The sequence below is a fragment of the Cryptomeria japonica genome, chromosome 8 (genome assembly GCF_030272615.1).
Source record: "Cryptomeria japonica chromosome 8, Sugi_1.0, whole genome shotgun sequence".
NCBI classification, from domain to species: Eukaryota; Viridiplantae; Streptophyta; class Pinopsida; order Cupressales; family Cupressaceae; genus Cryptomeria; species Cryptomeria japonica.
Genome location: NC_081412.1, coordinates 35,530,616 through 35,548,547, shown reverse-complemented (window position 1 = coordinate 35,548,547; position 17,932 = coordinate 35,530,616). Strand labels below are relative to the sequence as shown.

Sequence of the window (17,932 nt, the reverse complement as noted above, 5' to 3'; positions counted from 1 at the left end):
TTATCATGAAGTTTCCTAATTAAAATCTTAAATCTTTTTTTTAGTCTATATTTCTACACTTCAAGATATATTGCTTATTGTGAAATGTTGTGTAGGTGTCAAGATGGCGACTCCAAAGGCAGGAGCATCCACTAGTCGCCCGGCTCTCATGAAGGAAGATCAGAAGAGTGACGAACTGGAGACCAGGATCGTGTCCAAATGGAGTAATATCGGAGATACCAACTTGGGAAACTTCAGTGTGAAGAAGTTTCGAGAGGTCCCCTACATTGGCAAGCCATCACCTGTTGCGAAGAAGATAATTGAAAGTGGCATCATCAAGGCGGCAGGTTTCCCTCCAGCAGTCAAGTGCCATGAGCTGATGATCGAGTGTGCCTGCCATTATGACTCACAATCAAGGTCGATCATATCCAAGGAAGGGAACACCTTAGCCTACCTTTCAGAGGAAGCCATAAGTGAGGCTCTTCATCTCCCAGAGCATAAAGATATGATTTACAAAAGCTTAGAAGGAGCCAGGTCGATGTATGAAGATGATCCCGACACTTGTTTGAACCTCATCAACAAGAATTGGTTGCTCAAAAGTCGTCCTCGCCTGAACAAGATTCCCAACACACCGCATAGGATCGATTTCCAGGAGGAGTACAGAGATTTGATAACTTTGCTCAATCGAGTTACAAGAGCTTCTCAAGCCTTCTACTTCGAAAAGTGGATGTTCTTCTTCATTCAAGTGATAGTCCAAGGGAAAGGAATGATTCATTGGGCCAGAATTATTAGCAATAGCCTGGATGTGCAGTTGAGAAGACTAAGGCCTGCCAAATCATTCCATATGAGCTCATATGTTATATATGCCTTGATCAGGAGTTTCGATTATGCAGGGCTACCTCACAGAGGGGTGATCGGAAGAGGACCCGGAGAAGTGAGAGTTTGCGACTCTTATGTTCATTTGCATCATCCACCGAGAAGTGACTACAAGTTAGTCAATGATACCTTCACGATGAACATCACTAGGATATTGCAAGGCGGGATTCACAATCGACTATCTCTAGATGCACAAGAGCTTGTGAAGAAGTATGGTGCATGGTTCATCCAGTTTCAAAAGTTTACTTATATCAGAATTCATGGGTGTCCTTCACCTCCATACATGTTGCCGAGATATCCGACAGACAGGATAGTACTACTTGAGGTAACCAGACAGTTGGCAGCTTGTGCAAAGGTATCCAGACACAAGCATGGAAATGGAGTTCCCGTGCTTATCATATTGGGGAATTCAGTTGAGGTATGTCCTAATACTCAAGCTTCGGAGGATGCAGAGAAGGAATTAGCCTTGTATTCATTCACCTTCTTTGCTCCATGGGAGAATTTTGATCCTTATGGTTATGTGGAAGAAACAGTTGCTACGAAGTATGGACATGAGTTTCAGGTAGAAGACTTTTGGATGAATCTCTCAAGTGATTTAGAAGTTAAAAGAAAGATGCATTCTAGATTGCCTTTAGATTTCATCAGGAAATGCAAAGTTTACGGAGTAGCCGATCAGGCCCAGGACAATGGCAGATACCTCCAGTTATCCTATGACAAAGAAGACAAAGCAGTGAAGATAGATTGGAATGAGCCCGAGGTTTTCGACTTGAGAGCTTTTATGGCTCCAGTATTATCATGTACTCGCAGATGGGTGGATGTACAACATCAGAAGTTGAGAGAGCAAAACATATCAATGACTTTTACTTTGGAAGCAAGGACAGATGAAGGAGAAGCTAGCGTGAGTGAGAACACTTCTCATCCTAGAGGCGCAAAGAGGAAAGAAAGACCTGAGAAAAGAGAATCTTCCAAGAAGAAGCAAGAAGCCAATCGAGATCGCCCATCAAGCACATCTTCTCGACATGAAAAGAAGGCAAGTCAAGTTGAAGGTAAAGAGAAGATGGTACCTGAGGTTGATGAATCTATGGAATCCATGGTGCAAAATGATAGGCTAGAGAAAGGACAAACACCTCCGCATTCATCAAGTCGGTCTCCCCGAATTGATGAGCTACAGGAAGATCAGGGAAATGATAATGAAGCAACCTCTCCTCTTCGAGAAGATGAACCACTACCTAAAGAAATACAAGTGAGAGAGACAAGATCTGCCATTCCAGATTGGTTGAAGGAGAGACTGACTAGGGTGATTGTGATTGAGGATGAAGAAGATGTAATTGATTTGGAGAGCCTTATAGGAAATTCTCAAGAGGTAATGGAGAAGAAGGCCACCAAGATGTCCAAGGTGATAAGGGATGAAACAGGATCGAGGAAATTGCTACGCCAGTAGTGGACAAGTATGAAGGTGAGATTCTCGCAGATGAGTATGACTTAGAAACATTTGAGCTTGGTCCACTCACTACTGAACAGGCAATGGATGAAGCAACCGATTCGTTTGAAGCACTTAAGGACAAACTCAAGGAAGAAGTGGAAAAGAATAAGAGGCTTGAGAGAGAGGTTGGTGCTTGGAGAGGCTACTTTAGTCATCTCAATCAGCCCTTGAGACATCAGGATCCAACAGTATCTCCTGTGCAAGCACTTCCTCTTGAATCAGTTGGCGAAGCAGAAAGGGTCAAAAGCTTGGTTCAGCTTATGAGTTCTTGGATTGATAAATCCCACACGGTAGCCGTTGAATTTGCAACAAGAATGATGAAGACAATTCATCGAGCTATCCAGGTCCTCGAGATTATCCATAATCTGTTGACAACTGTAGCCGCCTTCACTCACACCAGAGATGTTATCATTCCTGTCCTGCAAGTAATCAGACAAACACCGAGGAGGATCTTAGCACAAGAAAAGATTATGGATGAACTCATAACCTACTACAGTGGTCAGCTCTACTCCAGATGAAAGAGGTCCTTTTTTAAGACATCAGCACCAAATGCAATCAAGTTGAAGGTGTCATCCATCCAATTCAAGATAAAGTGTTTGAAGTATTGTGTACCATCCTTGGCCGACGGATTGAGATTGAGACAAATGTGGACATCCAAGAGTTGGAAGAAAGAATCAAGGTCATCTTTTGCAAAGAGGAAAATGTCATAACAGATGAGCAACGAGACCTGATGTTCACTACTATGCTCCTAATTGAGAAGATCAAAGAACTCGAACCTGGGTGGGAAGCAACTCTTCTCACTGCTTTCGATCAGGTCATTCACTTGGAGGAACAAATGAAGAATCTTCTTGAGATTCCTATTGCTGAGATTGAAGGAATTGTGTCCAGATTCGTTGGATATGCTAAGAAAGAGCATAGGAAAGGGAACAAGGTTCTAGAAGAAAGGTTGTTATAGGATGATGTGGCATCTTAATTATCATTGGTCTATGTTTCCTCGACTTTTGTCCCAATTAAATATTTGGCTATGCATTTAATAATGTTCATCTAAAAAGGGAACTTTTTGTAACAAACCCTAATTAGGGTTTAGGTGTCAGAATCTCAACCATTGATCTTCTTTCGATCTGGGCCGTTCATTGTAATTGAGGATGCTATATATACCCTCACTCATTTTCATTTTGTCATTAGATTAGATGAGAAATTAGAAGAAGATATTAGAAATTAGAAGAGCTTAGAGAGAAAGTTATTGTGTAGCAAGACTGAGTAGTGAAGAAAGAATAATGAACAATTGTTGTCCAAATTGGCTTTGAGATCAATAAAATATTGAAGTTATGGTGTTTTATTGCAATACTTGTTGCTATCTTCATGGTTGTTTATCTTCTTGAATCATTCTCAGTCGAAGTAGTATTTAAGTTTGAAGGACTAAGTGTTGTGCTTGATCTTTGGTGAGATTCGTATCCAAACCACTAGCTCCTTACTGATTGTAAGGACGCCTTGTGTGGTCAACTGGAGATATTGAGATTGCTTGAACATTCAATCATTATTGAAATATTGATATGTATCTTTATGATAGTATCTATAATCCTTGATGATTTGAAAATCACTAATCACCTTAGAAGATCGCATCAATTCCAGTAGAGTTGTAATTCATTGGCAATACTGAAATTGGTAGAATCTTACCAGGTCTAGCTTACATTGAGTCATTCTTAGGATTAGATTAGAATTCATCTCTTGAAAACCCTATCTTTTGATCTTTTTTGAGAATTTGTTAGTATTAGGAAAAATCTTGTTCCTGCAATCGAGTGAGAACAACACGGACCAGCTTTCAAAGTGCGTAAGACCCCCTTGAAGAAACAGCATTCACAACGACCACTGGTGCTTATCCACACGTAGAGATCCTACAGCGAAGAACCTTGAAGTCACCCTGATTGATCCTTTTCGCGATATCTTCAGCATTCAGAGGCTTTACTCAAGAGAGGATAAGGTACCCTTGGGTATTTTATTCTGTGTTTGATAGTGTGCAAAATACACGTCAACACATAGCAAGGACGAGCCAAATTATACTCATTTTGGCTGCAAGAGCAAAAGTATCGTCATAGACAATGCCCGCTTTCAGTGAGAACCCTCGAGCAACTAACTATGCCTTGTCCTTATCAAGGGTTATACACCCATTTGCAACCAATGGGCTTCTTCCTAGGTGGAAGATCATAGAGGAACCAAGTGTTGGATAAGCATACAAAACCTTGTATTTAAGAAAAAAAAAAGGTAAAACCCTTGAACAAAACTATTTTTGTGGAAAAAATCATGCAAAACCCACAATATTTTTTTTTATTTTTTGTTTTTAAGGGACAAAAATTATTAAACCCTCCTAGAATTTTTATGGAGAAAATTATTAAAATCCAAATATAATTTTTAAGGGACAAATTATAAAACCCTCCAAGGATTTTTAAGGAGAAAATTATTAAAACCCAAATATAATTTTTAATAACCAAATTATTAAAACCCGAACATAATTTTTAAGCACAAAATTATTAAAACCTAAATATAATTCTGAAGGACAAAATTATTAAACCCTAGAATCGATCTGCAAACCCTAGTTCCTAGGAACCTCCAACTGCACCAAGACTCAACCAAGATTGGCAGTCACGATTTATAGACAAATCATGCAGAAGCAAATGGAAGTCCTTGCCACATAAGTCGTAGAGACATCCAGACTGTGGGCTGTGAAGTAAATCACGGATCAGAAGTAGGAAGAAAAACACCGACTGGAAGAAGCAGAGAAAACGAATTCTCGTCATAGTTACCTTCAAACTTTGCAAAGAACGAAAAACGCAAGTGCCCTCAAACATGAACCAAAACAAAGGTCGAGCCAAACATGTTGGGTCATGAACAAGAAATGGGAGAAAAAAATAACGCAGCAAAAACCTTTGCACACAGTCTTCGAAAAACACAGTTGAAATCAATGCAAAGCGGCCACTATTTTCAAAACAAAGACAACACAAACAGTAGCAGCCAGAAAACCAGCGAACAAAGCCTTGTTAACAAATCCGTGATCACAAAAAAAAACGAACACGGACCCACAAGCATGCAAGCACAACCACAGGAACTAAAAAATCGAACCAAAAATCTTTTGAAAAACCTTACTAAAAATTTTGATGAAAAATTAAAATTTTTTCCCAAAAATTTTGTATTTCCGACTCTAATACCATGTTCAAATAATGAATTGTATTAAACAAAGAAGATGAAAGCTCCTTAAATAGATTTAGAAAGACGATGTTTCTAAATGAAACAATCGTGAACTGAAAATGAATTTAGAAACAATACAAACTAAGATTATGCTAATATTACAATATTGACCATTAAAGATATAATAACAAATTATTATTCTAATAGAATGTGTCCCTCCTCTTTATGAATTCTTAAGGGGGCTCTGCAAACTTGCTGCAAGCATACCCTCCTAGAGAAGCTAATAAGAGAGAAACGACAAAAAATTCAATTCAAAGGCAGAATCTCTAGATCAGATTTGTGTATAGTTTCATCCAATCGTTGTCAAATTTTGTTTCTCAAAACTATCTAACAAAAAAGAAATTAGTCCAAATGATCTTAGTATCCTAAGGAACTGACTTTTCTAAACTACATGTAGGTTGGGCTAAACTGAATTTCAATGAAGCCACCAAAAAGGACCCGGGGTTTTCTGGAGGTGAAGCAATCATTGCAATGAGAGAGGTTTAACCATTATTTTTTGTTCTAAATGTTTGGGCTCCAATTCTAAGAGCCTCACAGAAATAGAATGACGAGTCTCGGCACTGAATTGGCAATGGCTTCAAGTCTTTACCTTAAGATTGGAGGTGATTCACAAATTGTGGTAGAATGTATGAAAACGAGTAAGTTACAAAGACTAAGGTAAAAGGCAATGTCTCTAATCCAGAAACTTGAGGATGTGAGTGTTATGCATGCTAAAGGAAAGGGAAACAAACCCGCAGATTGGTTGGCTAACCTAAGCTTGGAACCAAATTATAGCAATTTCCAAGGTGACATTAAATCTCTAGAGTCTTACTCAGATCCAGCTCCTCACCACAAGATTGTGGGAAATAATAGAAGACTTTGTTAATGCTTTATGCATCAGCCTTTCTCCGTTTTGGAAGGTTCCCATTAACGGAATGTTTAAAGACTTTAGGTATGGATGCTAGAATAGAAATTCTCTGTGGCTGTGTCCATTTTTATTCCTTCTTCTGCTAGATCTGACAAACCATACATGTGAGATATCATGGATATTTAAATAGCCATAAATGTGAATACTAATGAGCTTAAAGTAATATGGGAGCCCATGCATTTTCTCCTCAATGATACCCGCAGCATTGAATATCTACACCACAGGTTCTATATTCTGAATCAGGGAACAATCACAATTCGGGTCATCATGATATCTATATGGATTTGGAGGACAACAATAGATCCTAATTCCACTGGTTGCAATTTGCTCTTTCTGCTTTAGGGTTGGAGGGTCTATACCTCTAAATAATCAGACCATTTCCTCTTGTAATCTTGTCATTATGTTTCAAATAATTTAATAAAGTTGTTAAATTTTATCAAAACAAAAAAAAGCATTCCCTTACTATCACCAAAATATTAAAAAACGAGCTTACTCCTGTCCCCAAACCAAGGAGAAACACTGGTAAAAATTTAATCACCAAGTTTAGATCGTATGTGACTCTGAAGCAAATTCATCTTTAAGTTGATTTAAAGGAGGTGAATCAACGTCTAGCAAAATTCTAAGGAATGCCAAAAAGGGAAAACGTGATGGACATCTATAATAATACCTATACGAAGTTAAACCAAAAATGGATACAAATTTCAGTACAATTTAATCAAAGAAGAAGATTTATCTTAGGCTTACCAAATTGAACGTTTTCCAGCTTCTCATAATATTTGTTTCCAAAACTATCAACACCAACAAGAGTAGCACCTATATTATGTATTTTTGTTGCCCTGTCCATTAACATTTCAATTTACATGCCAAATGTTAGAAATTGAAGAATCTTAAGTTGTTGACTAACAGGGCCCAAGATACACACAGCTTGCAAACACAACGTGTCATTAAAACACATTATCTGACAAAGTGTTGAAAATCAAACTTCATAATTAAGTGGCAGATAACATTATAGAAGTATAAGCAATAAAAAGCATTTTATTCAATAAAATTATAAAAGCAGAGAATCAATACTAACCACCTATGTGAGATGGAAAAAAGGAACAAAAGAAATCTAGATTGAATGACTTTGATTTTTTTATGCCAGCAATGCTATAGGATAAACAATAGGAGTTGACAAAACCTTGATGTGAATAAGCCTCATTTAAAAAAATCCTATGGTAATTAGTCCTTCTAACAATCCAGCAACCTAATCATAAAGAAGAAATGCCAAAGAGTTTCAAATTTCTTAATCATCATTATTGCAGATTTCATGGTGTCTTTTGGTATGTCTAACCGCTTTTTTGAAAAATGGCAAGAAAGTTAGAAACATCCCCGAAATAGGGGGGTGTGGCAAGAGACTGGAGGGAATGACTGGTCACCCCCTTCAAAAAGTAACATTTTTTAAAATAAAAAACCAATCAAAAGTTTTTTAAAAACATTTTAATATCCTTTCTTTGTTGGCCCCCACACCTCAACTCACCCTACGTGAGAAAAGAGAATTCATTTCATACGCAGTTTTTGTTTGTACAAAATATTGCACCAGGGTTTGAAATAAGAGCAATTCATTTTAGCAGGGGGTTGAAGGAAGAGAAATTCATTTTAGCAGAGATTGAAGGGCCAGCCGCAAAAATGGTTGAATCTAGGGCATCATTCGTAGTGAGATTGCAATTTCTTCAACGAGGTAAGTCATTCTATTTTTATTTTTTTTGCAATCTTTTTTCAAAGTTTAAAATAAGAACTGTCTAATTTTTAATTTTTATTTCAGTGTTCCACAAGGACGCATCCCCCCCAAAAAAACCCACATCTCCGGTAGGGGGACATTTCCGAGAGCTGAGGATTTGGAGGACACATCCCCCCCACAGCACCACCACCTTTGCCACCTCCACCAGGTCGTCAATAGGTCTCTTGCTATATGGCACATGCCATTACATACTAATTGTAACATTCAACTTCTTGAAAACTATATTGACTTTCATAGGGCATTCATGGAGATGTTATATTGCAGATTTTGCCTTGAAGACTTCAATTCAACTCAGTTTGTATATCAGCACCCCCTACCCACCGCTGCTTTGCCACCATCCCCAAACTTAGGACCCTTGTTCCTCATCCCCAGAACCCGTCTCCACATCCCCTGCCAGGAAACTCTATGGAATTATGGTTTAAAGTTGCATTGAATTCCAAGAAAACAACATGAGTAGCAGTGAGAATGACTGTAGTGACAATGAAGTGGAAGAAACTCGTATAAATGTAAGAGTTGCAGCCTCATTAGAGTGTTGAAGTATTGAGGGTGGAGGTGAACAGCCACCAAATCCATTTGAATGCCTTTCAGTTGTCTTGAAACCTTATGCAAAGGGCCCTTCCAACAAAAAAACCTCTTCTCTAACTTGTTATAGCCTTAGATACCAAAAATAAAAATTCAAGGGGGAGTAGGCTGTGGTTGTCACATTTGCAACGTAGGTTTTAGAGGGAGCTACACAACACTACGGTCTCATTTTTTGGTTGTAATGCCATGGAGTTAAAGTTTGTCCAAACATAAAGGAGGATGAAAAGGTAGAGGCTCCTTGATTGTACATGGCTGCAAAAATGAGGTCTAAAGGTGTGACAATGCTGACACATTTTTCTACAAGCGAATAAGCATCTATGCCTATTGCATCCATTGTTGGTAGTGGTAGTAGTGATATTGCCACAAGGAAAGCAATTTGAATTAGGTTTTGACATTGTATCATTTGCTAATTTGTTTGACTTTGACTCTCATGTAAAATCTCAATTTAACACAAATGTTATGTATTAAGGTTCTAGAATGTAAACATGAATGCTTTACAATGTTATCATATGAATATTTAAAATTTCCCTAAATATTTCAAATTTTCCCTTTTTTTTATATTGTCATCACCTATCGTCCCCAAAAATGGCTCAAAAAATCAGGGAACCCAAAAGGCATTTCCCCATACCCCATCATCCTCATCCCAAAAACTTGGGGTAACATAGAATATTTACTTCGCTTGAAGACAATTTAAGGTTAGAAAATTTCCAATTATGACTTTTGATAGTTTTCTAGCAGTAGGTCAAGAACTTATAGATTCATCATTGATAATCTCACATAGTGGTGAAAATAAGCAACCAACTAATCTCAATGAGATTGAACTTTTTTTTTTATGAATAAGTACATCAATACCTATTAATTAAATATAATTACACATTCACAAAAAATAGGACACAAGGTCACTCCTGAAGTCACTTGAGCAATGCCCGAAAAGCATAAAAACAAACACGTGACCAAAGCCTGGAAAGCTAACAAAAAGAATTAACAATAAGTTGCTTAAGCAGCAAGAGAAACATCAAATGGTGGCAGAGGGGGATCCCTGTCATTCAATTTTCCCCATATATCAACAAGGTCCAAGGTGACATCAAGAATGGACTACCCCTTGTGAGCAATACCTTCACCCTCCTTATTCTTCGGCATTAACTAGCGCAATAACCAGAGCCAACCTAGGAAGCCATTTAGAAGAGTCTGGCCAACCACCACCACCACCAAAGCCACTCAGCCATTGCCACCACCAAAAGATGGCCTTGAATCCCTAGAATCGCTCCTAGAGGCAAAACCTCTGTGTGGAGGAGAAGCAAAGCGCCACCTAGCCAAGCCATTCCCACCACCAGATTGGCAATGAGGAGCCTAGGACATTGGGGTCTAAGAACATCAAGCTAAAGAACTTTAGCCACGAGGTAGGGATCGACTATGGGAGGCAAAATCGTCCAAGGGGACCCTAGCCACAGTACAACAGGCATTGCCCCAATGATGAAGAAGCTCCTAGAGGTAGGCAACCTCTAGCGCCACCTTGATGGCTTGCACTTGAATTTGAAGCATCACATTGTTACAAATACATGATTTAGTAAAACGCGAGACACCAATGTCAATATAGTTGTGAGAAAATAAAACAACATTCATATCTTTCCATAAGGAAAAAAGAATCTTCACTCTAAAATCATGCCAAATTTGGGTATTCTTGAAAGAGATGCGAGGCCAATCCCCCAAAAGAACCATATGCCAAGAAAACGGTTATGGTGGGAAGGGGCGAAAAAAGTCATGAATCCAACTCCACAAATTTTGAGCACGACGACAAAACCAAAAGAGCTATTCGAAAGACTCTGGTTGGCCATTGAATGGACAATGAGGGTCCATGATGCCCATATGCCGAAAGCAAGAGCCCACAGGCAAGCCTTGGAAAAGAATACACCAAGCGAAATAGGCAAGCTTAGGCTCAATGATGGCAAACCAAATGTTGTGAAACCATCATTGCCAAACAAACAAAGGTGACTACAAGTGCCACCTAAGATTCAAAGCAAGCACCATCGGAAGGTGAGGAGAAAGCTAGGAGTAGCCCAAACATGGCTTGTAATTGCAAAAAGCGTTGTTGTGAGACCAACGCAAGTCTTTCCACCATGGCTTCAAAGAGTGAATGCCAAACTTGTGTAGCATATTCAAAGGCAGATCTAACATGACAATGTCAAATGCCTCTTGATTTGGCTGAGAGAGCCAGAACTGGGCTTTCATATCTTCCCAAGAGCGGAGACTAATTGAAGCTCTACAAAACAAATCACAATGTGTGCAAATGCCTTGTTTGTGAAACCACAAGGCACAAACCCAATGCAGATAGGCAAGGGGAAGCCCTTGAATCTAAATAAGTTACCACCAAAGATTATGTTGATTGAAAGAAATACCATCTTGAAAAATTGAGCTTGCACACCAAAGATAGGGCTTACGACTTCCCAGGCATATGTCAGATACTTTTTGCCACAAAAGCGACTTCGATGTGAATAGAATATTTCATAACTAGAGGGGTTTGAAAACCAATCTACTTCCAAGCAGGCTGATTAACTGGGTATCTGAAAGAGATACAATGCCCGGGGATAACTTTCCAAGCTTCATCTCAAAAAATGGCACGAACAATCCCATTTGGCGCAAAGGGCTAATCCTTGATGCTAAGTTGAGAGGAGCCCAAGACTACCAATGTCACACAGGAGACAACGAAACTCCCAAGCAACTCGATAAAAATCGTTGTGGACTTCCAAAGATGCCCACCAAAAATCTCACAAAAGCTTTTCTATTTTCAAATAAGAGGGCTTAGAAGGAGCCCAACAAGAAGAAAAATAAATGTGGGTGTTTGCGAGAATTTTAGGGCACATCTGAAACTTACCAGCCATCAAAAGCAGTTTGGCAACCCGATAAGAAAGTTTCTTCTTTATTTTGGCAAGGACGGCATTGCAAAGGTCCATCGATGAAGCTTAGAAGGGAAAGCGAATGCCTAGAAACCAAAAAATCTCGCCATGCCCAATCCACTTCCACCCATACTAAAAGCAATCATAATGGAACTGAGAGAAAGGATTGTCACTAACACTGAGTTTTATGCCACTGAATGGCAAAACCAAAAGCGAAACAAAAGGTGTCAAGGCATTGAAGGGCCTCTTTGATGTTTTGCTCCTCTTCAAAAAGTGTGAGGAAAGAGCCATCTACAAAATGGCCATCAACCAGCCGGTTAGGTGACTCGTGCAAGGCAATCCATCAAACTCGCCTAGAAGAAATAGACCCATTGCATATCTTCCCAAAAAGCAATAATATTATCTAGGATAAACTGGTAGGATGAATAATTTGTGTGAGCAAATGTCAATTTTTCAAAGTCGAGGCCTTAGCAATGATTTTGTACGAAACATTGAACAACGTGATCTACCGCTAGTTGCAAATGTCCTCTAGATCGCTAGGCTTAGGTATGAATTTTATGTTTCCTTTGTTAATCAATTGTCCCAGAGATTGATTGTGAAAAGCCTCAAGGTAAACTTTGTGTAAATCTGGACCTGCACAAGGCCAAAGGGCTTTGTAGAACTCACAAGGCAAGCCATCACAACCAAGAGCCTTGTCATCCACCATGGAACTGACAGCTTCTTTAAGATCTTCAAGAGAGAGCAATTGCTCACAGAAGGCATTTTGGGTTTCAGAATGCCAACATCGGAACCTTGAGGCAATCCTCAAGAGCTCTATCTTGCTCAAGAGAAGCATCCTAAGCAATGAATGTAGAACATAGTTTTACTACTGAGGGGGGGGTGACTCAGTAGTAAATAAAACTTTCACAACTTCTTAACTTTTATGCTTAACTTGTATGCAACTAGAGCTGTATAATCTTCAAACTGAAAACTGAAAGAGAATTTAACAAGAACATGAAAACAAAGCAACCACACAAGACACAATACACGATATTTTACGTGGAAACCCAGGATGAGAAAACCACGGTGAGAAATGCTGCTAGGATCAACTGTCCTAATCCAGCTTCACAATGAATCCAATTACAATGTTTAAGGGCACCAACCCTAAGGAGACACCAATCCCCTATTCTAAGAGCATCAACTCTTTCAAGCACAACCTTGTTAGTCTGAGCACCAACTCAATGTCTTAATGGGCACCAACCACAAACATTACAAAGATTAACTTATTTTTACTTCAAGATTGAAATATTACAAATGACAACTTTTGATGTTCATAAACGAATTATTCTTCAGATTTTGATATATAAACTTCAACTTGTCAATACTGATGACCTGTATACATGCTGTTAAGGACTGAAAGCCAATGTCTTTAATATGAATCTCTGATCAACATTCTGAGATAATTCATTAATCTGATAACAGACTATTAATAATATGATCACTGTTATCATGAAAATGAATTTACTACAGATGATATGCCACACTGTTAAAACACATTTTGTTTATACCTGAAGTATAATAGCAAGCACCCAATTCATTATAGTCTGATATCTCACGAATTGAAGTCTGGTTCACCGCAGCTTGGCACTGTTCTTTCACAGGTAAAGATCGGACTTTCAAAGACTACTTTGATCAACAAAGTCTTTTCGGAATTCTTATTCTAACCCTCACATAATGTGTCAGTGGTTAACTTGATCAACACTTCATATCTATTAGTTGTGATATTCTAAAAAAATACACAATTTTCAGAGCTTCTACGTACAGATTTCTCTATAACTTTGTGAGCATTTTTTTTCCACACCAAACACCCAATTATTTATAAACTATCAATCTGGTATAAATGGTTGCAAGGAAGTTATAACTGCTTTCAACCAATCCTTTTGTTATGCAAACTTACAAAGGACATCTCCATCGACTTCTTAATTATACTTTTGAATCACATTTGAAGAATGGTTAAAACAATTGGTAAACTGCCTCATGCAGTTATAAACTAAAACCAAACACCTAACTGCTCATGACAGGTATAACTGACTTCAACCAAATCAGTTTGATAACAGCATCGATCAAGAATAAGAAAAGCATATTACATCTCACATGTTTAGACATTTGCAAGCAATATTCTTCACCTGGGAAGCCAATGTTATACAGATGTTATTACCAATGACAGATAGCATAACTTTTATTCACATACAGACACAACATAACAAAATGCACTTTCATAATGATAATCTTGTGTGATCTTGTGCTATTGTTTTTTGTCTGCAGATCACCTTGACATCAATGACAAATCGTCTAACAATGAAAAACCTTCTCATAATGCCAGACAAACACGTACAGAATGTCTGGTAGCTCTAAGAGAACCATTTGACCTTCCTTAATTATTTTGATGTCTAGTGAGGAATGACGAAGTCGAAGAGCCAGAAAAAACTCTTTGGTAGCTCAATCGCCCACCTTCAAGCAGTGAAGTTTGGCTTTGATTTGAGCCCCTCTAGCAGTATGGTTGTCCGCATTCTGCTTTTGGTGGCGGAGCTAAGCCACCCTAGCTTGCAAGCTAGGAGAGAGGATAGAAGTGAACACCTCCATGGCACGGTGAAGATCCAAGTTGGTAGCCTCATAGGATCACCAAGGAAAAATATCAAGTCGGCGACCATAAATGTGGAGGAAGTAGGATGTGCATTGGATAGCACGATTCCACTACGCAATCCACTCGAAATGTTGTGTAGGACGACACTCAAGATTCCAAACCCTTTGGATGTGGGCTGGTGTGGGTTTATGACTCAACAATGAGGTAATCAAAAAGAATAGGGTTTTGGAAAGCCGCTCCAAGCCCACTTGCCAATTAATGTTGAACTTGATGGGAAAGTGGTTTGACAAAGTAATCTTGGGGAGAGGCATAACTGGAAAAGCTTGACAAGAGCAAAATGAAAAAAAAAAGATTGCGTCATTATCGTAGCACGATCAAGCCATTTAAGGACTGTCATTTCCCCCGCTCAAAGGTTACTCCAGGTATGCCAAACAACTTCCAAGTAGCAATGGAAGGTATTGGGATCATAAAGACCCAATTTATTGTGCATATGGACCCACACCTCCCATTCGTCAACTATCCAGGGAAAAGGCAATAACCCCTCCTTATCAGAAGCCACCTCAACCATATAAAAGTCGCCACAAAGAACCCAAGTGGCAAGAGCAATTGAATCGGCAATCCATTGCTAGAGTGCAAACCTCTCAACAACGTAATTGGGACTATAAACATTAATGATCCTAAAGGAATGATTATCGAACGACATGAGGATCCAAACAAGGCACTGAGTGGGATCAGGCCCATGATCAATCACACAAAATTGCCACTGTGGCGCAAGAAGGGTAACCACCCCTCCATGACCCACCTCATGATTGGAGGCAAACACCAGGCATGCTAGCCAAATAACTTAGCATGTTGCAAAGAGCATGATTAACACATCAATACTAGAAAGAAACTGTTGAGTACCCCACACAAAATACTTCCTAGCGAGATCAGTGAGACCTTGAACATTTCAAGACAGGAAACACATGATTCAAAATCTTGCATACCATCTTCATCCTCAAGTGAGAAGAAACAATTTTGCAAGAAATCAAAAGCTTTCTGAAAACCAAGTAAACCATTCCTTTGCTTTTTCTAGAGCAAATCTCGCCTTCCTCTACACACCCTGAAGGGCTACAAGAATGCAAACTATGTGGCTGAGCAGAGAGCACCAATGTTGGCTGAAGTGTTCACACAAAAGACGGATGAAAAAAGCCTTAATGGCAACAGGAGTAGCAACATCCTTCCACTTCTTAGAAGGGTTTGAAACTGGCAGCGATGGTTGCGGCTGCATCGCAGCTGGTTTATGGGGCTTGTTTGGCAAATTAGTGGACAAGGCAGCCTTCCCCTTGCAGGTAACAGAAGTCCTCACTTATTGATGAGGACTTGGCTATCTTGAATGAGGCTTTGGATGATTGTGACTATAGTCAAGTGGAGAACATGGGTGGAAAGGCATTCACTTTTGCTTCGCATTTCTAGGCATGGCTGTCTTAGAGGCTATTTGTAAGTTCAAGTTTTGTTTTGTATATGACAATATATACTAAGACTGAAAATTTGATACTTAGGGAGAATACAACAGTAATTAGTAACATTAAATCTTTATCTACGGTTTATAACTGAAATTGTACTTTCTTTCTCTTCCTATGCACTTTATTTGGCATGAAATAACTGCAGATTTTTTTCCCATTCTTTTACGAGTATTATAGTGTTTTTAATTTCCCAAGTTTTTCCATCTTACATCTAGGTAATTGAATTCCATTTACATCTAGGTAATTGATTTCCATTTATACTTTCAAATTGTTGTGTCGTTTCGACGTAATTATAATGCTATTGTGCTTGAAGAATTGAAAAAGTATATTGTATAGCTTCAGCGATGATAAAATAGCTTGTATAAAGGAGATACATCATTCCATGCATTAAAAAAATAGTTTTGTATTTTTCTAAAAATTTATTTCCCAGATTGCGTTGTTTTCTACATGTTGAATTGTTATTTTCTAGATTGTTATTCATTTTTTTTACATAAGATAGGTTACAATATAATTCTTTTAATTATCATAATATTTGTTAATTTTAAAACATGTAGGTACAGGTATAGTTCATGATGTTTGTTGATTATAGTTCAATAGATGAAGGAACAAATAGGCATATCAAATTTCACCAAACATCACCTCTTTGGCAATATGTCACAAATTAAGCAACTCAGTGCAAAGGATATTTACTACTCTATCTGTAAAAATGAATACATAAGTTGATAATAGAGATGACAATGCATACCAGATAAAAGTGAAGTATATATGTATCCGCACATGAAATTATTACAAAAGAAGACTAGAGATGGTCAATCAGAGATCGGAGTTGATCTGCTTACTTCGTACCATTTGACAAAACGCAGTCTATTTAAAGGACCCAATGATTGCCAAGAGGAACACAACCGTCAACCAACCAACACTTATAACTACATGACGCTTACAAATACTTAATTCAAACAATTAGTATATAGTCAAATAACCAATTTATCAAAACATAATAAATGTATTGTACACTGACTACAAAATCCCCCCAAAAAAAGAAAAAGTCATCTTCTAGACATAAGTAAACATCAAGGGAAGACTTTCCAAATTGATGACAATATTAGAGACGAGCCTCTACTTGACAAATCAAATGAGTGTAATGGGGGTATGGAGGCTGTTGAGACATGGACCAGCTAGGACTCGAACCTAGGACCTTCCATACACTGCTGGAGTGCTCCACCACTGAGCTACTGGCCCCTCTTGGACCAGTCCATCGTCAATCCATCGTCAATCCGGGTGTGGCTTATTTCCAACACCAACACCCCCCCTTAAGCCACACCTCTCGTGTGCTTGGGGCTCCTAGCCTGGACCTGGCTCTGATACCATGTTGAGACATGGACCAGCTAGGACTCGAACCTAGGACCTTCCATAGGCTGCTGGAGTGCTCTACCACTGAGCTACTGGCCCCTCTTGGACCAGTCCATCGTCAATCCGGGTGTGGCTTATTTCCAACACCAACAGAGGCAACACCCCCAACAAGCTCATAGGGTTGCACCCCTTGTGAGGGTCGGGGGGCAGCACCTCCAATAAGGTTGAGGGCAGCGCCCCCAACAAGGTCAAGGGGCAATAGACACCATTTTCGTGATTTTTAAAGAGGCAAAAAGTAATGTTGACAAAGCCAAAAAAAATAGAGATTTTGGAGTGTTTAGCCAACATATGACATCAATCAACAATTGAATTGCTTGTCGTACACTCTCCCTGTTAAAATAATAATGCAATGTTTCTATAATGATCATCTTAGTCATTTAGTTAGTATTTAGAAACTTTCATTTATGTCTTTCGTCTTTAGTTGATTTTAGTAAGTTTCCTTTTTGTCTTTCATGTTTCTATTCTGGATCGTTTCCGTTATGTAAAAATCTTCTTGTAATATTCTATATAAGGAGTATTCCTCGCCTTTGTTTAACACAACATCAAAGTATCATTTCATGGTATCAAAGCTTAGGTTCTTTTTGGTGAATTTTTTAGTAAAAAAACCATGGGTTTTCTGATTTTTTTCACAAAAAATCATTGAAAGGTTT

General features: G+C 38.7%; 1 protein-coding gene across 2 annotated transcripts in view; it reads right to left on the bottom strand.

The window, feature by feature from the left end:
• The window catches only part of LOC131064572 (probable NADH dehydrogenase [ubiquinone] 1 alpha subcomplex subunit 12), a 108,871-nt gene that overhangs the window by 53,020 nt on the left and 37,919 nt on the right, over window positions 1–17,932 (bottom strand). For both annotated transcript variants that reach the window (XM_057998755.2, XM_057998754.2), the window contains one exon: window positions 7,233–7,324. In XM_057998755.2, the coding sequence (XP_057854738.2) occupies window positions 7,233–7,324 (92 nt within the window). The remainder of the gene's footprint in view (window positions 1–7,232; window positions 7,325–17,932) is intronic.